The sequence below is a fragment of the Limulus polyphemus genome, unplaced genomic scaffold (assembly GCF_000517525.1).
Source record: "Limulus polyphemus unplaced genomic scaffold, Limulus_polyphemus-2.1.2 Scaffold1807, whole genome shotgun sequence".
Classification (NCBI taxonomy): domain Eukaryota; kingdom Metazoa; phylum Arthropoda; class Merostomata; order Xiphosura; family Limulidae; genus Limulus; species Limulus polyphemus.
Window position 1 is genome coordinate 82944 of NW_013667417.1, and position 23059 is coordinate 106002.

The 23059-nt window shown below is 31.7% G+C and overlaps 1 protein-coding gene across 1 annotated transcript in view; it reads left to right on the top strand.

Moving 5' to 3' along the window:
• Positions 1-23059, top strand: part of LOC106464998 (cytosolic non-specific dipeptidase-like) — a 64910-nt gene that overhangs the window by 21174 nt on the left and 20677 nt on the right. The window contains exons 5-7 of the mRNA XM_013925188.2: positions 4606-4760; positions 6042-6116; positions 12689-12833. Coding sequence (XP_013780642.1) covers positions 4606-4760; positions 6042-6116; positions 12689-12833 — 375 coding nt within the window. The remainder of the gene's footprint in view (positions 1-4605; positions 4761-6041; positions 6117-12688; positions 12834-23059) is intronic.

The following is a 23059-nucleotide window of genomic DNA, read 5'->3' on the forward strand; positions in this document are numbered from 1 at the left end:
GTTAGTGTGTGTTCTGTAGAAGTGAAACCAGCAAAAGTGTCATCGACATATCTGTACTAGTATAGTGGGGGATGAAGCGCATTAACAACTTGTTTTAACCTATTTATAACTTATTTAGAAAGCCAGTTTTTTGATATTCCATTTTAGTGATTTATGCATTATATATGCATATTTGATACGAGTTTTCTTTTGATAATGAACTTGGAGAAAAGAAAAAAATAGGGTAAGTCAGTTACATATTTGAGTGCAGAGTTTCACGAGCTTGATACATCAGTCTGTGGGAATATTTTAATGTTTTCTCTCTGTGATGTGTTGCTTTTCAGGGATGTCTAAACTGTAAGTCATAAAACCATAAAGTTGAAATATAAAATACAGCAAAAATCAAGTCTTCAAAGAAGAAAAAACTTATTATTCATTTTATATAATTTTCTAAATTTTATTTTGCTATACATTAATGATTTATTTGTAGTTAGTGTTAAGATATAGAAAAAACAAATATAAAATTTTAATGACAAAAACTTATTCATGTGGGATATTTCAAAGGCTATACAAATGAAATATGAAAACTGTAAGATGAAAGAATTTTGATACTAAGCATAAAAATCATTTTGTACTCATAATAGTCAGTCTGATTTGGATTGATACATTCACAAACAAATCTTTAGTAGAATAAATAAAAAAAATGATTCAGATGTTTTATCTACATCAAATTTGCAACTACTTTACTCAAAGGTTGCCAAATTTCATGGAGATACACTTTGTACATTCAGAATCCTAGTAGTGTCATGGTTACATGGTGGTTATGAAGCTGGTCAGAATGGCTTAGACCAAACCTAGAGATCTAAATTGAAGTGAACAAGTAGAACTTAATAATGAGCTTTTACTGTTTTAGGTATTTTGACCTATATGTGCTCAGATTTGCATGAAAAACTTTAGATCATTTTGTAGAACTGGGGGATTTAATCAGTTACCTATGAGCAGCAATTACATCAATAAGTATCCCAAAACTAGTTGATTAATTGAAAATACTGTTAATCAGTTAACATCACAAAAATAATCAACTAATTGAAATTTATTTCCGGTTATTACCATTTACGATTATTCCAACAATTGATTAACTCTTTTCTTAAGAGGTTGGTCGATGTAACTGACCTTGAAATTCAAAATTAACCAAAAGTTTCCATAATGTAACTTTTTAATATGTTGTGTGTCTTCACAAATTCTGACAAGCTTTCAGTAAACATTACAAATCTTTTGTACATAAATAATCAAATTTTTTAATTGAGCATTTTTACTAGAGATTTGTCTGAATATATGGAGTCAGTGTTAACTGTTCCAAGTGCAAAGTGGTTTTCTTGTTAAGATTACAACACTTTTCTTATCTGAAAATTTTCAAATTTCATTTGTGTAACCTTCAAAACTTCCTAAATAAATATCAAACTGTTTAAGATTAAACATTACATTTTGCCTGTTATTTTATCTACCCAAATTCTATATGGACTTAGTTGATTTGGCCAATCTTATAACCACATTAAAGTTCAAAATAAATCTAAATTACATTTTTTTTCTCTAGGATGACTGCAAATTGTAATATGAAACTACAATTTCTGACCTTAAATAGCTTAAGGCTCATAACAGAATACATCTTTTTCTACTTAATTTTATTGTTTTATTGCCCTTTGAACCATGTCAAACTAATAATCCTGCCATACAAGTTGTACATCATTTGGCAAATGTGTAGCTCAAGTTAACATATTGAATGATGTAATGTATAAGCTACTTGTGAGTATACTTCATGGAGAATTATTTTTCATTATCTAACCTAATAAGTTTCTAATTTTTCCATCTCAATTGCTTTTGTAACAATGAATAACAAGTTACTTGAAAAACTAGAAATATAGCACAGTAATACCTGTATACTTAAAGGAGATGCCTTCCTGGAGCTTTGTTCTTATACTGAAACTTCATATATTAAATCAATTATTACTGTGAGGATGCATTCCTAACCTTCTTACTTACCATTTCATACTATAAACACTTCATACCTTGCCATTCATATTGTAAACACTTCATACCTTACCATTTCATACTATAAACACTTCATACCTTGCCATTCATACTATAAACACTTCATACCTTACCATTTCATACTATAAACACTTCATACCTTGCCATTCATACTATAAACACTTCATACCTTGCCATTCATACTATAAACACTTCATACCTTACCATTTCATACTATAAACACTTCATACCTTGCCATTCATATTGTAAACAAAGAAAATAATATTATAGAGTATTTTATACTGTATGATATTAAAATGAAAAACTAATATAAATAAAAGAATTATGGAGTTAGTTGCGGGGAAGGCTGACAGGATCCACCGATGACGATGTTTGCCTTGATTGCCCCTGTTTTCAATAGCAGTTTCTTAAGTTATGGATATCAAATGTTTAAGATAAGTACTCTATCTGTTGAGTTTTGACATTCCTCTATTTGTTTGCCAAATATCATGCATTGATTTTTGCAAGTGTTTTGAAAATAATTTTATCTCCAACAATAAAAGAAGTATTCAACTAATTTACACATTATGTAGGCCTATAGCTGAAACTAGTAATTAAAAACAATTTTTTAATCCTGTATTGATGATGTTTTGAGAGTGATAAAGTTTATTAACTTGATGTACAAATTTGTTGTTTGAAAATACCATAAAGTAATATGTTTATTTTCATCAACAAAAATTCAGTAGTTTTAGTACATTACTTTTGGAAATTTGTAGGGATAAACCTGTGGAATACTATTAATCATATTATATTTTCAGGTTATTACAGGTTTTATACTGATTTACATTTATGATCAATTTTTTTATCTGTAGCAGTTGAGCATGAACAAAATAATTATTGTATCTGAAGACAGGATTCCTTTAGCTCTTCACCATAAATTTTTATATGTTAACTCTCAGTATATGATCAATTTAACTCAAAAAGTATTTTAAAATAAATATATTGTCATATTCTGACACTTGTTTAGTGTACTTTGTGAAAAAGAAAGTTAATATTTTCCATTCTGCACAGTTCATTTTTTTCTTAGAATTTTTCTACCCATCCTAAAAAATAATTTATTTTTTTTACCAAGAACTTATCACACCTTGAGAATATATTATCAGTTTTTTCATTTTGAAGCATTGAACTAAAGTTTTTGGACAGACTTTGGTTGAAACTTTACTATGATGCCACATCATGTGGTTTAATTATTTACTAATAAAACACAGCTATAAAGAAAGTTTAAATATGATTGTATAAAACAAGAATTATAGTATCATGTATTAATAGAGTAAATATACAAGTTTAAGAGTTTTTAATAGTTTCTGTAAATGCTCTATTAGTTATGAATTGTGAAAGTGTGTGTGTGCATTAAATTTTACATGTTTGAAAATTACAGAGGTTGTCTTCAATTGAAAAACATCAGATAACTTGAGATAAGGTAGTTAAGCCTATACAGGTAACAAAGAAAACATTATTAAAAGTTTAATATACATACAGTACAAAGCAAAGAAGTCACATGATTGGAGATGGCATAAGCCCTACTAAGGTTATCTTGCTTAAAACTACAGTGTTTTTACTTTTTAACATATATACTTTAGTTTTACTGAGTTGTAATGATTGCAAACATGATAGTTTTTTTCTAATTACCTTCACCAAATATAGATGTTATCAAATCAAATATGATTTACTGTTTAGTGAGTATGGTAGGTGATTGCAAAATATTGACTCAAATCTTTATTGAATATTATTTTTATAATTATCTTATATAAACAGTGTATATAAGTTGTTTTACTGGCTATTCAATTATTCGTAATTGACATGTTTTAAATAATAATGTTATTATACCTTATCAGTGGTAATAAAACATGTTTGTTTTATTTAATTATGAGTTTGATTTACACAAGATCAGTGTGGGTTTTTATAAATTTGAAAAATAAACAATAGCAATGGTGTGGTGGTATTTAGTTAACATTAACAATTCATCTACTGAGTAAGAAATGCACAAGTAGCACCCTTCAGAAGAGGCATAACATATAAAATCAAGGGTTATTCAAAAAAGACTAAATCAATGTAAAATGAAATAGTAAAATAAATACCAAGTTGGAATAATCAATGGTTTGAAAAGTTTAGTTAGAAGCATGTACCCATTTGTTTTTTGTTTTTATGGATAATAGTGGGTACAGTGTACCTAAACACATGCTATAATGCACAACAATTCACGCACTTTACTTACAGTCACTACCACACTTGACTCGATTGTCCGTCTCTATCTCTGCCTGTCTGCAATTGTTCTCCCCCACTTTATTTGCCAGTCTTATATATACAAAATAGAGGGCGTCTCGAGCCTTCAGGAACCTACTAGATACTCATTACGTGTTACCAGCGTCACGTGACTTTTGCTTTCGTAACAATACATGTACATAATCTCAATTAGGAATGGCAGAAAGTGTGAGAATATTAAGGAGTGCTAGAATGGTAAAAATGGCAACTAATAAGTAATTAGACTAAGATGATCATATTTGTTACTAAACATGACAGTGAATATTTTCTTCATAGTTTTGTTTTGAAGGGATGGAAGAATCTGGTTCAGAAGGTCTAGATGACTTGTTGTTTTCCAGAAAAGACACTTTCTTCAAAGATGTAGACTATGTTTGTATATCAGACAATTACTGGCTGGGCAAGAAAAAGCCATGTATTACATATGGTCTCAGGTAATATATTTTTTCTTTATTCAGTTCTAAGATATGTTTTATTTCATAAAGTCATATGTTGTAGTTCAGCTATTGATTAAAACTGAAAATCAGAATCAAAAAGGAATACAGTTGATTGTTTAAAATGTTTTCAGATAGCTATAAATAGCCAAATTTGTTTGAGCTGACACATTTTCCTTTATTTATGACATTTCTAAAAAGTTGCTGGGAATTGGGTATCTCCATCAGTCATAACCAGATAATTTGTGTATACAAATATATATAATATACAGTCATTTTAGTATCGATATATTGTAAATAACAACAAACCCGATATTGTGAGCTCTTAGATCACTTCCTCATGAAATGTGTGTTTAATGAGATGTACTTTTTGTGTAGTTCTTGTACAGCATAACAGTATTCAAACAAGATTTATAGTTGATAATATGTTATGTAAAAAATTCTTTTCTACAAGAATTTCTTATGAAATATGATAGTTTTAAATGTAACTTTTGTCATATCTTATTGAAATATTCATAGTTTTATACTATTGTAACCTGTGACTATGCCAGGATATTATTCTCATTCTCTGATACTGGCAAAGGTACACATTTCTTTTGTTCTTTTCTTTACATTCAAGTACATACTTGTAAAACATTTGTAGATATGAAGAGCTTTAAGTTCAAACACAAATTACAATAAACAGTAGCATCACATACAGTTGATGATGATTTGACACTTGTAATGACAACATAGTTTTGGATCAAATTATCCCTTTTTTCTGTTTCGAAAAGTTTCCATTTTATTTGTGTATATATGTATAAGTAGCATGTGAATCACAACAGTGGTTAAACAATCAGTTAGAAATGGCAGTAAAAAATATTGGTTTATAGCGAAGTCCCAAGGAAGTTTCTACAACTCGCATTTAAGTAACAAAAGGTAAATGTTGGGCCCAACCAGATTGTCTAAACTCGTCAATCATTGATTTTAATCTTAAAAAATTCAGGTGTAGAGGTAAACAAAACCAGAAATAAAAGGCTGAATTAATTTTTACCAATATTTTTTATTGAAATTAGACTAGTACTTTTTTATCTTTGCTTGCTAACCTTTTCTTAGAGTAATCCCATTAAACTGAAAAACATAAAGGTAGATTTTTTAACTCGGCACTTTGACACTTTTTTGTGGGTGAAACACTACCAAGTAAACAATAGAAATTGCTTTAAATGTATTTGGATAACATAACAATAAATCATCTAAGAATTCTTTGAGACTATTTTGATGAAAGAAAGTTTTGTTTTGCAGAGGCATCTGTTACTTCTTTATTACAGTAGAGTGTTCAAATAAAGATCTTCATTCTGGTGTATTTGGTGGAACAGTGTAAGTATATTATGTTTTGACTGAATAGTATTATAATGTGTATTTGGTGCAAAAATGTAATCTTGTGTATATGGAACAGTGCAGGTACATTTTGTTTTTGGTGGAATAGTGTAATCGTGTGTATGTGGAACAGTGCAGGTACATTTTGTTTTTGGTGGAATAGTGTAATCGTGTGTATGTGGAACAGTGCAGGTACATTTTGTTTTGGTGGAATAGTGTAATCTGATGTATTTGATGGAAACGTGCAAGAACATTCTGTTTAGATGGAATAGTGCCAGCTACTATAATTGGTGTAAAAATCGGTGTAATCTATTGAACTTGTGGAACAATGTATGCATGTTCTGATTATATAGAATAGTGCAATCTGCTATTTGTTGAATAAAAGGTAATTATATTTTAGGGGGAATAGGATCTTCTGGTATATTTGGTGGAACACTAAGTGAATTCTGTGTAATCCAGTGTATTTGTAGCATTAAATATATTCTGATTGGATGGGATAGTTTAATCTGATATATTTTACGGAACAATGCAACTGCATTATTTTTTAATTCAATAGTATAATCTGGTGTATTTGGTGGAACAGTGTAAATACATACTTTTTAGGTGGAATTGTGTAATTAATGTATTTGGTGGAACAGTGTAAATACATACTTTTTAGGTGGAATTGTGTAATTAATGTATTTGGTGGAACAGTGTAAATACATACTTTTTAGGTGGAATTGTGTAATTAATGTATTTGGTGGAACAGTGTAAATACATACTTTTTAGGTGGAATTGTGTAATTAATGTATTTGGTGGAACAGTGTAAATACATAGTTTTTAGATGGAATTGTGTAATTAATGTATTTGGTGGAACAATGCAATTATATTCTATTTTTGTGGAATAATTTAATCTGGTGGAAAAATTTTACTTACATTCTGTTTTTGTGGAATTGGTCCTTCTGGTGTATTAGATGCAAAAGTGTAAACTGGTTTAGTTGATGGAATATGAATGTATGGAGTCAATGTTTACTGCTCTGAGTGTAAAGTGATTTTCATGTTAAGATCAAAAATACTTTTCTTCATCTGAAAAATCTCAGATTTCATTTGCGTAATCTCTAGAACTTCTTAAATAAATTTCAAATGTTTTTTTTTGTATGAAAAACTTTATATTTTATCTATTATTTTCTCTACCCAAACTTTGTACAAGGCTGGTCAGTTTGACTGACCTTCTAACCACCAAAATGTAATTAGAAATACATCTAAATTACCCTTTTTTCTTTCTAGAATAATTTCAACATGAAACTACATTTATTTATCCTAAACAGCTTTAAACTTGTAAAAATATACATCTGTTTATACTTAAATTATATTGCTCTTTCAACCATGTCTAACTAATATTCCCACCATAAAATTTGTAAATCACTTGGCAAACATGGTGTTCATGTTACCCTATTAAATTACATGATGCACTGGCTACTTGCCAGTTGCTAGCATACATTGTGAAAAACTATTATTATTATTCTTTATTTTACCTTATCTAACCTAAAAAACTTAATACTTTTCCATTTTAGTTACTTTTTTAATGATATAAAGACTGCACATTAAAACAAGAAATATAGTATTTACTTGGGTATTTTTCTACCTTGCTGTTGACTGGTAATGAAACTTAATTCTATTTTTTTATACTAATGATACCACTACACTAAATAATTTTGTATTTAATTAAATAATGTGTCAAAGAACACAGAATAATAATATCCAAAAGGCAGATAATGTTTTACAACTATCACAATTTGTCTGGCTTTTTAACTAAGAAATAAAAAAGAAAGTTTTTGGAAATTCAGATAAGCTCATCGATGTGTTTCCTGTGAGAATAAAGTTTTAACTGGAAGTGAAATAGACAATTCTCTATACAGAAAACAATCTAATATGTCATTTGATAGATTAAAACTTTGGATTCCTATTGGTTATAAATAATTTAGTATTAAATGTCTGAGAGAACTATTAGCAATTTCTGAAAGAGAGGATGGGACAGATGGTGTCAACTTTTATGGGCTGGATTATTTACGGTAGGTGTCTGTGACTTTTTGGCAATAAATTTCAACAACAAACAAACAGCACACAATCCACTTGTTTTAAAATATATTAAAACAAGTCAAATGCATATACAAATGTTCGTTACACTGTTGGTTATAACAGTTGTATCCAGAGCTTTAAATAATTCTCTCTTTCAACATATTCCACAAAGGCTGGTTCAGTTGCTTTAGAACACAACTTGACAAGACAAATTATTCTTCTCTGCTCTGTTATTACAATACAATCTGTGGTAATTTCATTTTAAAATCACCATTATAACTCTTGGTTACCACAGTTGTATTCAGAACTTTTAAATAAATCTCTTTTTTCATCAAAGTCCACACAGGCTGGTTCAGTTACTTAAGAACACATTGGATAAGATGAATTATTCTTCTCTACACTGTTACTACAATACAATCTGATACAATATTGCCCCTAATTAATGCCCCTGGGGGAGTAGCAAACTGCAAGGGGGTGTTAATTATAGTATTTGTGTAGTTCCCTCTTCTGTTTTTCACGTGTGTGTTGTTGATTTTAATGCTAATATACGTGTTTATGTGTTTGTTCTTTTTTTCCAAATCAAAATTGTGGTAATAAAAGTGGATTATATGTTGAATTACTATTGCTGTCATACAAGAAGAGCTTTATAAAATTACTGTGTGTGGGTGGGGGTGATAATTAGAGAGGGGGCATTAATTAGTGGAAATATGGTAGTTTCAGTTGAATGATTGCCAATATCCACTCTACATGGGTAAACTCACAGTCATGCAGTATAAATCTATCTATTTGTCAAACTAAATTTTTAACTAGTAATGTAAATCCTAACACTCGCGTTAAACTTAAATTGCAACAGTCGTGTATATCTAACAAATGGGTGTGGCAAGAGGGTTCTGATTTTCTATTTGATGGCTCTGTAACCAAGTAAGATTGAAGGCTATGAAAATTAAGGTTTGCCTGAGTGATAACAACATCATAATGAGTAATTTACATTAAATTTCATACTTCTTGGAAGGGTGGTAAATAAACTAGAGAAGAGGGGATGCTTTTTTTTAAATATATCCTTATAAAATTAAGAACTTAAAAGTTGTATAATGTTAAACTTTGTATTATTAGCTATGTTTTGATGCTAAGTTTATTCATATACTGTGATAAGAAAGTAGTTTACTTAAATTTTGAATGCAACTCAGAAAAACCTCTTGATATGCACAGAAAAGGATTCCTGTAGTGAGAGGGTTAAGCTATGAACAACCATTTATTTTAAGAATTTTTACTTAGTTATTGGCTTTGAATTTTAGATAAAATTTAAAAAAAGATGATTGCCTAATATTAAAAGAAGGCCCTGATTAAAATCACTTAGTCATACATCTTAATTATTTTGGTACATTCAACTTTACACTCTAGCCCCAATGCAGCAAAACAAGAGAAATTGGTAGAAGGGATATTTCTTTCTAACATAACACTTTAAGTTAATGTAGTAAGGTGTCTTCATGACATGCTTCATGTATGGAGTTAAGAGTATGATTTAGATTATGACTAGTCTGGTTGCAAGGTGATTTTCATGTTAAGATTAAAAAAACGTTTCCAATTTCATTAACATAACTTCTAGAACCTCCTAAGTAAATATCAAAGTTTCAGTAAAACTTTATAATCTCATCTGTTATATTCTATACCCTAACACTATACAGGCTTGATCTATTCGACTGACCTTGTAACCTCTACAAAAATTACCAAATAAATCTAAATTACGTTTTTTCTTTCTAGAATGTCTGCATATTGTTAGAGACAATTACACACTATTTATTCTTACAACCAAAACTTGTACAATTCAGATCTCCTTGGTTAGCACCATAGCAAATTATCACAATGTGGAAGCTTTATGTAAACAAAGCATTGAGTTACCAGCACTTTCAGTCAGATTACATGATGTACACAAAACATGCTCATGCTATAAAGTATTTTTTCAATAGAATTGTTTCATTTTTCTAATCTAACCTAATAAGTTTCAAGTTTTTACATTTTAGTTTCTTTTATAACAATAAATAAAAAAATATATGTAAAACACAAATTTAGTACTTAAGTGTGGGTCTTCTATTTTTTTGCTCTCAAAGTTTCAATGAAAATCAACCCTATATTTTGTAAGGATATTGTTAGTAGTTTGTTTAATTTTTATTTATTTTAAGAACACACAGTATTAACATACAACAAAAAAACAATGTCATAAAAATATCATAATTTAACTGGATTTCTATGTAAGCTATATGTGTATTAAAATCTTTTCCTCACCTAGTTGTGGAAAGCTGACCTCATAAGGAAAGCAGTAAACGAAAATAATTTTTCATTTTATTGGTTATAAGTAATGCAGTAGTAACTGTCAGAGAATAAGTTCATAATTTTATAAGAAAATATTTTTAAAATCCTCAATCTCCCCTAGTATGAGAATTGTGCCATTTGCTATCTAGGAATTTTCTCTTCTCTAATTTGTTTACCAACCCTCCATGGAATTTAATGTAAATTGCTCATTATAATATAGATATTACTCAGGCAAAGAATAATTTTTATAGCCTTCAATCTTATTTGTTTATAGAGCCACAAACAAGAAAATCAGACCCACTTGCCATGCCCATCTGTCACATCCTCTCTTTTATAAATTGCCAGTACTCCTCTCTGACGTTTTATACAATATTATTTACAACCAATAGAAGGCCAGAGTTTTAATCTATAAAATGATGTATTTATATTACATTGTTCACTGTACAGGACATTGTCCATTTAGTCATTCAGTTTTAAATTTGTTCTCATTGTAATTACATTGACAAGCTTAGATGATATTTTAAAGGCTCTTATTGCATAGTTAGAAAGTCAGAAATATTATGAAAGTTATCAGGCATTATTTGCTTTTTGGAGGTTATTCTGAGTTTTTAGGTGCAATATTTAATTAAATACAGTATTTAGTGTAGTAGTATCATTAATGTAAAAAATTAGGCTAAAGTTTCATTGACAGTCAACAGCAAAAAAAAAAGATTCGGGCAATTAATATATTATTTTTCATGTGTATTATTTATTTATTATCATAAAAATAACTAAAATGTAAAAATTAGAAACTTGTTAGGTTAAATTGGGTAAGATAATGAAAAATAATTATGATGATAAAAACTAAGGGGCTGTGCTTGTGAGCAGCTTGTGCCTAACATAATTCAATACAGTAATGTGAAGTACAGACTGATTTACAACTTCTGTGGTGGGATTATTAGTTAGACACGATTCAGAGGGCAATCAAACAAAATTCAGCATAGATAGATGTATATTGTTACAAGCTTTAACCTATTAAGGCAATTGTGGTTTCATGTTACAATTTGTAGTCATTTTAGAAAGAAAAAGGGTAACTAAGATTTATTTCCTAATTTTGTATGGTGGTTATGAGTTTGGTCAATTTGTCCAAATATAGGATGAAGCTAGAGAAAATAAAATATAAAGTTTTTCTAAAAAAAAAGTTTGAAATTTATTTAGGATGTTTTGAAATTTTTGGAAGACAAAAAATATGTTTTCAATCTTAACATAAAAATTACTTTGCATTCAGAACATTTAAATCTCTGTCTCAATATATTTATGGGCAAATTTCTGGTAAGAATACTTAATTAAAAATTATATTTTTTTGTATACAAAATACTTGTAATGTTTACTGAAAGCTTGCCAAATTTCTAATACATTAAGGACTTTCAGAGTTACAGTATGAACACATCATGGTTACAAGTTCCTTACATGGTGGTTACAGGGTTGTGTGAAGTAAATGAGCCCATTGCAGTAGGGTTAAAGACGGTGTGTGCTAGGAGGGGACATGGCACGTGAGAATCAGTTTATGGCATATAGCACATTAAAACAAGAAAAATACACAAAGGATTTTCATTTTAGCTTGGGGATATTTAATGTATAAATGTGTGAATCCTGAAACTTAGAAAATAGTACAGAGGTGGAGAGGAATTGTATGATATGCAAATCAGCACAAAAGTGTCACATAATACATAAAAGTAAAGATTGAGAATTGATTTAAATATTTTCTTTTGAAATTATTGAAGTAAAACTTGTATAATTTTAAAAGTTGAATTATAACTTATGTTATATTGTCATACATTGATAATATAATATTTCAATTAAATTGATTACCGTGTATTAAAGGCTAACGGTTCCAGTGGGTTAGGTAGAGTAATATCAAAGCAACTCTTAAAGAAAAGATAATTTAAGAATGCTATTTTGAGTGTAACTACTATGTTCTAAAGGCTTCCTTCTTTAACTAAGAATGAAATTTTACACTGCTACAGACTCATTGACAGTGGTAGGCTATGGATAGTTTTGTTTAGAGCAAGATTATTATTGAAAGTTAACTTATATTAGCCAAGTTTACAGTTTGAAAGTGTATAGCTTAATCTGAAGACATGAGTTTGTTAGAGAAATTATCAGGCATAATGTTTCTTACTTTAAAAGAGATGTGTTAAAACTTGTTAACTTCCCTTCAACAGTCATGAAGGTATGGCTGATTTAATTGCTCTGATGAACAGCCTGGTTGATCTAAATGGGAATATTCTAGTACCAGAAATTATGGATGATGTCATTCCTTTGTCTGAGGAGGAGAAAAGCTTGTATGAAAAGATTGACTTTGATGTGGTAAGCTTGAGCACTTTCAACTTTATTTCTAGTTACAGAACAAAGTTTTGTATTTAAGTGTAATTTTGTTATGTATTTTAACACCCATTACATGAGTCAATCAGAAAATATTTGGGAATTGGGCTGCCTGCATTATTTTACAGTATTCATCATCATATGATTCTGAATGAATCAAATGATTCTTTACTAAATCTAAAATTGAAAGAGCCAATCAACACCTCCATAGTCACAGTAGTTGAGGAGCCATGGCTATAGAATCCACTGAAGTGACCACACCTCTGCTGAAAAAAGGTTTAACTTTCTGTTATAAGAAAATATTTTTGTCTGGTTTTGTCAACAGTGATAACAACAACTTCATCAAACTTACATGCAATTACAAAGTAAGTTTAGTATGTAGTTGATGTGGATGTGATTATCATGGCATTGCTATCTTTGTGAAACTTGGATGTAAGGGAAACCTTCCTACAGAACTAAGGGAGTCATCATTAAAGAAAAAAGTTGTGCCACTTGAACATGTATGTGCACCATATGTATTTGCAGACAGACTGCTGCAACCTGTTTATTTATTGGCAACAAAATTCAAAGACAAGAGAAAGAATGACACATTTTGTTAGTTACCATGGAAATACAAAAGTAGTGATCTCTAACCTTGTATCACAAAGAATGAAATCAGACATGACTCAACAATGAGATATACAATGATGAGATTAAGGAGCAGCACACACATAGCACAGCATCATAGTTAAAACAATGAGTTAAAAGTTGCAACAACATGTAGTAGGGAAGAATGCAATAGAATAGTAGTGTTGCTTTGTCTTTTAGTTAGAGAAGAGCCACATTGTTATATAGATTGATTCATAATCATAACGAGATTGAGGAGTAGTACACAAAGTATAGCAGCAGTGACATCTCAGAGACATGCAACTCTTGGTTGTTAGAGCAAGATGTAAGGCCATAGGGTAGGAACTTCTTGTATAATCATACATTGATATTTTCTAGCAAATATTAATCAATAAGGATCATATTTTAGGTTGATATTACTTCTTGACCAATAATATTACTAGGTGTATAATGATTAATTGTTTATATTTGGAAGGTGGCATGGCCAACACCCATATCTGCATGTTTGAGGCTTAGATTCTATGGAAGTATGTGTAACTGTATGGGAAAATGTATTTTGTGTACGTTTTTTTTAAGATTGCAATATCAAGAGCTTTTTTTTTTAAGAGTGCAATAACTTTTTCTGGTCTCGTAACACCAAATATGCCTTGACCCCTCCCACATCTCCAAATGTTCAAGATATCCTTCTAGTTGACTTATTATTTTTTGGGGTGCAAATTAGTTCTGTGGTAGAGATCTGGATTTGAAATCTAGCAAGTTAGTTTCAAGACTGTGCAATATCTCAAGATACTCCTCACATTTTAAGCTGTGGTTGTATTATAGGCGACGGTCAATTTTTTAGCACATTTTGTAGAGTGCTGTTGACTGGCTACAGATAGCCTTAGCATATAAGGTATACAAATACTAGTCTTGTTTTTACACACACACACACAGAATTTAAGCAATACACACTGACTAGTTTAAATGATTTCAAAGAGCCATTATTTTGTATTTTGCTATTGATAGTTTATTGTTTTGTTGTTGTTTTCAAACATTTGATTGGGATAACCTTCAGAACTGTACTGTTCACTAAATTCCTGGGATTAGGTTTGCTCATCTCTACTCAGTAGACTGTTTTAGTGGTTGTTTAGGTGTGCATAGTTATGCCACATTTTATTATCGTCTCATATCTATTCAATTCACTTCCGTTTTAGTAAATTTGTTTTCAAGGTTATTACCAAAAGGTGAAATTTTATGAGTTTATTTGATGGTTGTTTTCTTGTAGCACAAATGGTTAAAATTAGGAATGTTTCTTTATTTTATTTGACACATAATGTTTGGTATAAATTACCACACACTCAAAACTTGTCTTAAAGACCTAGATTAGACAAACTAAAGAAATGTAGTCATGCAATGTTAATCTTCAAACTTAAAGAATAAACAGAATATTATTTCATTTTGAAATAAAACTGATCTTACTGTATGAAAGGAACAGTAGCTTTTATAACAAATATGCATGTGCAAATAAATCTATCTGCATTAATCTTTACAAATATTCAAATATAGTTTGAAACATTTTTGACTAAACAGTTTTTATTTCAAAATATCAAAAAAATGATAATGGTATATTACTTCACTAACTTAGAATATTTAATAAACTAACACAGTCTTCCATTTGACTAAACTTCATGTCCATTTGTCATAGAGATAAAAAAAAATAGTTTTTATCTTTCATATTTTCATCACCATTAATTCTTTCATTTAGCAATTTTACAAATGCAACTAGATATCAAATCAAGAGTAAAAAGTACGTTTGATTTTTCATCATTGCAGAAAAATGAAAGAATATAATTCCTTTTGTATAAAGGAATAGTTAGAATAGAATGTATATTAATTCAAATCAGTATAATTAGTAATAACATGACATTTGACAATGATTATGCCTGAATATTCACCTTTGCAAGACAAACATTGTGTTATTACATATTTCACCTCAGACCACATATAAAACAAAATATTACTTAAAATATATGGTTAAAGTATTAATTTTTATAGTACTTAATACGACAATTTGTAGTTAACTTTCTAAATCAGTTGTGATTGTGAAGCTTTCATATCAGAAAGTAATCAAAGTCATGAAACAAACTGTATCTCTTACTCTATCTAAATTCAAAATTATAAAAACCATATAACCCAAGTGCTTTCGAAAGTTGGACCTTTCTTCTTCAGTTTGCCCCTGAAGAAGAAGAAAGGTCCACCTTTCCAAAGCGATCTGGTTATAGGATTTTATCATTTTGTAACAAGACTTCTTGAACCTATGTGTTTTCTTTATTCTGTCTAGTTATACATGTACAAAAGTGTACATATTTCATACTCTTAGGTAAAACTTGAGGCAACAAATAAGTATTAAGCCTGCAATATGGTAGATTTGCAAAGACTTGCTTGCAAGTGAATACATTATAAATAAAACAGCAAAGGAAAGATTCAAAAAATTGTGTAAAACAAAGAATAAATTCTGTATCCTGAATACAGGCATGTTAGACTCTGAACTATACAAACTTGTCAGCTTCTAAGCTCTAGAGTAACATCTAGCTACTGTTGCATCAACATAGCCAAGAGCTTTATTTACTCTGAAGACAGAAAAGATTGTGTTTATACCACACTTTCAAATCAAACCAAAGTCCTAGTGTGGTATTCCATAATCCTAGATTGCTACATCAATAATGAATCTCGTTATACATATTCAAGGAAGATTGACTTCCACCTTGTACTAATTTGTACAAACTTTGTATCATCTGTCTAATCTGGTATGAACCACATCCTTAGGAGAAAGTCAACACAAAAACTTGGTCAAGTGAGTATAAGACTTAAGAAATGATCAATATGCATTTAACCTTAGCATAAAGAGATGAAAGCAAGCAATATATTTGAATAAATATATATTATTTCCTAATTGTGGAAGAGAAGAAACCTGGTTGTTTTCAACAGCCACAACCCCCTTCTCTATCTTGAGAACTTTGTAGGCTTTAGCCTTAAAAAATTACCTTGAAAGACCGTGTTTAAGTAAATAATTAACTAAGTAATTTATTAGTTATTTCTGTTATTCATTTCATAAAATGACACACATGATGCTATGATACTTGCACATGGAAAAACAAAGGAAAACTTCCTTAAACTTCCAGCCCCAATAGACAACTAAATGAATGGAAATAAAATCAAAAACAACATAATAAACTGAGCATAATGGAACACAAAAATAAGGGATAATTGATTCAAAATAAATAAAATTAAGAAAAGAAAGTAAATTAATATAAAAACTGAAAATGATTGTAACTTCATAACAGATGCTGCCGGAGAACAAACACAACGTATCACATGAAAATTAACAGTTTCTTAAATAAACTTACATTCAAAACAAATGAGACATACACCTCTCCTGTCAGAACTAGTTCAGAGTCCAAACAGAAGAACCATACAGTTTAATTCTCACCTACAGTTCAGTCGGTATGTGTTCTAAGAAAGCAATAAATAATTGTCAATAAAACCATCATGGGCCCCTTCTCATTCCTCTCCCAATGGCCCATGAGCAAATGAATATGTAGGGGTTTGTAAAAATGAAACGGGCAAAACTGTAGGTCCAATTAGAGTACAGTTAATGATAATTAGCTAGATGGTGGGTAATCTACATAGCTATATATAAAAATTATTAGGTCCAGTTAGAGTACAGTTAATGATAATTAGCTAGATGGTGGGTAATCTACATAGCTATATATGAAAATTATTAGGTCCAGTTAGAGTACAGTTAATGATAATTAGCTAGATGGTGGGTAATCTACATAGCTATATATGAAAATTATTAGGTCCAATTAGAGTACAGTTAATGATAATTAGCTAGATGGTGGGTAATCTACATAGCTATATATGAAAATTATTAGGTCCAGTTAGAGTACAGTTAATGATAATTAGCTAGATGGTGGGTAATCTACATAGCTATATATGAAAATTATTAGGTCCAGTTAGAGTACAGTTAATGATAATTAGTTAGATGGTGGGTAATCTACATAGCTATATATGAAAATTATTAGGTCCAGTTAGAGTACAGTTAATGATAATTAGTTAGATGGTTGGTAGTGTAGGTAGCTATATATGGAAATCATTGCTGTTGCATTAGTATAACATCCAAAATAAATTTAAAACAAAAATTTACATTATTTAGGTGATTTTGGAAATATAGCTACTCTAACGTCAATATTTGAGGTTGATATTGGTTGTAAGCAATATTTTTTAGAAGCTGTAGTTTATGCTCTGCACTGCTTTAACATGTATTGTTTGTGATATACTGTTGCAAGATGCATATTTCTCACACACACGCAGAGGTATGGCTTCTTGCAGTGTAGTATAATAAATATTACTCTGTTTAGTATGTATAGTTTCAGGCACTTTTTATTTTAAATATAACTGAACATCCTTCCCTAACTTCCAGGTATATTATTATCTCTAGTAACTATTGGTTTGTTTTGAATTTCGCACAAAGTTACACAAGGGCTATCTGCACTAGCCATCCCTAATTTAGCAGTGTAAGACAAGAGGGAAGGCAGCTAGTCATCACCACCAACTCTTGGGCTACTCTTTTACCAACGAATAGTGGGATTAACCGTCACATTATAATGCCCCCACGGCTGAAAGGGCAAGCATGTTTGGTGTGACAGGGATTTGAACCCGCAACCCTCAGATTGCGAGTTGAGTGCCCTAACCACCTGGCCATGCCGAGCCAATAGTAGCTATTGAAATATATATAATATGTGAGGGGAAAAGTTCCACATCAGAGGACAAAACACAATTAAAATAAATATAATCTAAGGCACAGTAGGAAAATAAGGATTTAAAGATAAAATGATTAAGTTGTAAAATAAGTGACATGAATAATAATAATAGTAAAACAAACCAAACTCAAATACAAATTATAGTCTGAAACAATAAAATTAAATGCAAAGATATTAAATACCAAACAGATTCAGAATGTAAAAATACTAAAATACAATATACACTGAAGTTTGATCTTTTAAATAAGGGAAATAAGCAGTTAACAATTTATGAAAGAAAATATCACAGGTAATATTTAAAAAAAGCCAAAAGTGGGGAAAAAAAATCACTTTCAAATAAAGACAGTGTTGATTGCTGTCTTTCAGCAGCCCTTCCAAATGCTGGAATACCACTACTATTTTTGGAACACTTACATTAAAAACAGTAGTTTCATATTTGGTTTAGGTTAAGATTAAAAAGCAGTTAAAAAATTTTAAAATTATTATTGTTGTTCTAGTTGAAGGGGCAAAGCATATATTAAGCAAAAGGAGGACCAGCACAAAAACAAGATCCACTGGTAGACATTAACCTTGACAACTGTAGCAGATGTATAGATACCAATTTTTTAACGTAATTTTAATAGTGAATTGCTCTCCATAGCCACTAGGTTAAAACTGATGACTTAAGGACCTAAAGATACTTGGAAAATCTGAAATGAGGAAATGGAGTTAATAGTCTTAGAAGCTGCATTTTTGTCAATAACTTTCCTGATGGTTGGGATTTGCATACCACTATGGATGGAATATTTTTTAATCAATTTTAAAATAATAATCAAAGTAAAAAGTAGTGATACCTGACCAGAACATTTTGCATATACAAAAACAACCAGTTAGAATAAACTGGTTAACCATATAAAGATGTGGTATCGAAAACAAAATGGTCAAGTTATTTAAAAGGGCCAAACGTCTCCAAACATGAAATGTATGTTAAACAAGAAAATAAAGGGGAAAACTTCACCTCTTTTTTTTTTTTTAGTCATTTTGCTATATGTTTAAGTTACTGTAAGAGAGAAAACTAAGTATTTCCCATTTTTTTTATATACTACCAGATGCTCCTTGCTGCTCCATTTGATATTGGACCTAGATCTCATCCATCTTATAGTATGGTTGCAGGAGTGTTGTCTACACAGGGTGGTTCGGTAGCTATGTAGCACTTAGATGGTCTGATGATCAGACTTGCTGCCCTTGCTTGCTTGAACAGCTATTTAAGTTTCTTCAGGTAGTCTTCTAATCTGGCTGTTTGGGTCAAATTTTAGTCCACATAATGTTTGATGTTTGTGGTTTTGTGCAACATCTTCCTCCTCATGTGGCTAAATGTCACTGCTGAGTTGACTAACCCAAACAGCATCTTTTTGCACTGGTAGCATGCTCTTGGTGTCACAAAGACTGTCTGCTTTTTAAATTCTGTCTCCACTGGATCTGCTAATAACCTTTGCTGAGGTTGATATTGGTAAAGAACTTGGACCCATTTAATTTTTCCATAATAGCCTCTGGGTTCTCCATAGGTGTGGAGTTGAACTTCGTCACGAGGTTCATCTTCCGGAAATTATTCAGAAGAGGTTTAAGCCATCCCTCTTCTTCATGATTACCACTGGTGAACAGTTAGCTGAATTCAAAGGCTCAATGAAACTGGCTTCTAATACTACCTCGATGTCTTGCTTGATCAAATCTCTCATTGCATAGGGCATATGGTAGGGCTTCAACTTGACTAGATCCCTGGTCGTGTTCTCAATCTTGTGTAGCACAAGGTCTGTCTTGCCTGATCTATCTGAGAAGACATCTGCTTGCAACTCAGTTCTTCACTGATGTTGATGTCTTTGTATGTCTCATCTTCACCCAGTAGTCTAATAGGTCATCTTCTATGACAAAATCACCATTTTCTGGTTCTGCATCTGTGACAGCCACACCTGCAATGTCTGTCTGTGCTTCAATATCCACACCAGTTAGGTCTTCATTCCTCTCAAACTACCTATTCAGCACTTTGGCATGGTAGATCTTAGTCTTCCCATCCACTTTCACCTAATTTTATTTTGTTGACAACTTCCTGCACTTCAAAAGGTCCTTTCCATTGCACTTGTGAGTTTGTTGTTGTCTGTGGGTAGCAAAACCAAGATCTTCTGTTTGACCTTGAAACCTTGCCTTCTTGTCAAAGGAGTGCTTCTTCCAGTTGGTTTCTGGGGTCTAACATGCACTGATATGTGTTTCTCACCTCTAAATCTTCTTCTCCTGTTCACAGTTTTTTCAATATCTGCATCTGACCTCATATTGTTCTTCTGTACAGTAACTTGAAGGATGAAAATCCTGTACTTGCTTGTGGGACTTCTTGGTAAGTAAATAATACTGCCTGCAGGAATCTATCCCAGTCACATCGTCTCTCCTGGCACATTTTCTTTAAGACTGTTGGCTCTCTCACAAAGTTCAATATATCTGGGAATGAATGTAGAATGGTAAAGTGCTGCTTAGTGCTGATGAGTCTGCACACCTCTTGCATTAGTTCTGAGGTATACTGGGTCCTTCTGTCACTTAAGACTTCTTTTGGGAAGTCTACTCTGCAGAACACTTCCAGGAGGGCTTCTGCTACTTTCTATGTTTCTATCTTTTGCAGTGCTATGGCTTCTGGTTAACATGTCATATAGTCAATTACTGTGAACATGTACGAGTTGATCTTGTCAGATGCAGGTGCTAATGATCCAGTCAAGCCCTTAGCTACTCTGAATGGCTCCTTTATGATCACCCAGTGGCATCTTGGCTTCCTTCTCTCTAAGTATTATCCTTTTGCAAATACCACATGACCTACAGAATCTGGTCACATCTCCGATAGCTCCAGGCCATTGAAGTTGTTTGCGATTCTGTCTGCCATTTTATTTGCTCCTAAGGGACCTTTCACAATCAACTCATGAGCCAACTTCATCGCTTGAGTCTAGTATTCTGTTGGTACTATGATCTGTTTAACTTCTCCAGCAGAACTGCTTTGATAGATCTAGTACAGCACTCCCTTCTTCTAGTCCTGTGTTCTGTAAGTCCCTTTCACCTTAGTCTTGTTATTGACTTTTTTTCCGGGCACTGTCCCAAAGTTTCTGCAGTGAAGATTTTTCCCTCTGTGCTTCCTTCAATTCCTGTAGACCTACATTCAAAACATCACCTTTTGAGACTTGCAGGGGATTGATGTCTTGCTTGTTTTTCTTTTCTTGAGCTCTTGTGGTATCTGCAGGTGCCTCATCAATCTCCTTTTTGTCTGGTTCCTCCAAATTTCTACTGCCTGGTATATTGGCAATTACTAAGTCGTAGATGGGTGCCTTCATACACACATAGTATGGAGTGTCCACCTTTATTCTTGCTTTGAAACTTTCTCACTGTCCCATCAATCAGCACACATAGATGTACCTTGCCCATCATCTGGCCATCAGATACTAGACTGGTTCTCACTCTTGCATTGCTGCACCCAGTGTCTCGTAGGGCTTTCACTTTCTTGTCCCCAACATAGCCCTCACCTACTGGCATGTTGTGGTTTGTTGGCATTTCTCGATGTTTATCATGTGTTCTGATTACCACTGGCACTGTTGACCCATTTGCTAACCATCAATCATGCACTGTTTAATCATGGTGATAGCACTTCCTTCTTGTGGTGAATCTGATGAGTTTTCTTCATTCTGTTTCTTCTGGCAGCAACATCCATGGTGAGTCACTTTTTTCTTGTTTCATTTATAGCAAGCATAGTATCTCTTCTACCTTTTGTTCTTTGACTTCTTGTTACCTTTGGTGGCATCCTGCTTCTGGTCAGCCACCCCTGGTTTGAACTTTGACTGGTTATTCTTTTACTTGCCAGTTATACTCCCTCCATGGGCTTTCAAATACTGTTCTGCCAGTATGATCACCTCATCCACATCTTTTGTTGTTCTCTGTTTTAGGAACAGTGACAGGTTAGTGGAGCACATGATCATAAACTGTTCATGTCTTCAAAACTATTTTCACACTTTGCCATGTCAGTCCATCTTGTGAAGTATTGTCATAGTCTTGCTACAGACTGAAATACATTTTATCCAGTGTCATGTTTGACTTCTCTGAATTTCTGGCAAAAACCTTCCTTGGTAAGTTCATAGCCACTTTTAACTTATCATAGTCCATGGCATCTTTTGACATCATGCCCACATACACTTGTAGGCCTTTTCTTTTGAAAAGAGGGCCGAGACAGATTGCCCACTTGCCTTTGTCCCAGTTCTGACTTTGGGTAGATCTTTCATACCTACGGGAAAGTATCCATGTCACCCTTTTATTCATCAAATTTGGGCAGCTTAGGTTCACATTGTTATTCTTGGGTTCTTTATCTTTCTGTTGGATGAGCTTGGCAATCTCAATTTGTACTCTTATTCTCTCTCTTTTCATTCTGTCCTCTCTACTTTTCTTCTTTCTCAATTTGTATTTGTATTCTTTCTTCCTCTTTTCTTTGTTAATGCTCTTTTTTCCTCTCTAGATCTTGTTGTTGTTTAACAAACTCTTATATCTCACCATCTAGGAGTCCGAGTTACTCACCCCTCTCTATCCAAAGTTGACATGATTGTAATCTCTAAAATATTTTTGCCACCACTACAGCTGTGTGTATAAAGACCTATTTCCACTCTCTTTCAACTCTTTATTTCTACTGCCTTTTATCGCTGTAATCCTGGCTGGCTCACCCCTGTGAGGTTTTATGTATGGCCATATCTTTATAGTTTGACTTGTTGGCAGTAAATTTCAACAATAAACAAACAGACACACAGTCCACTT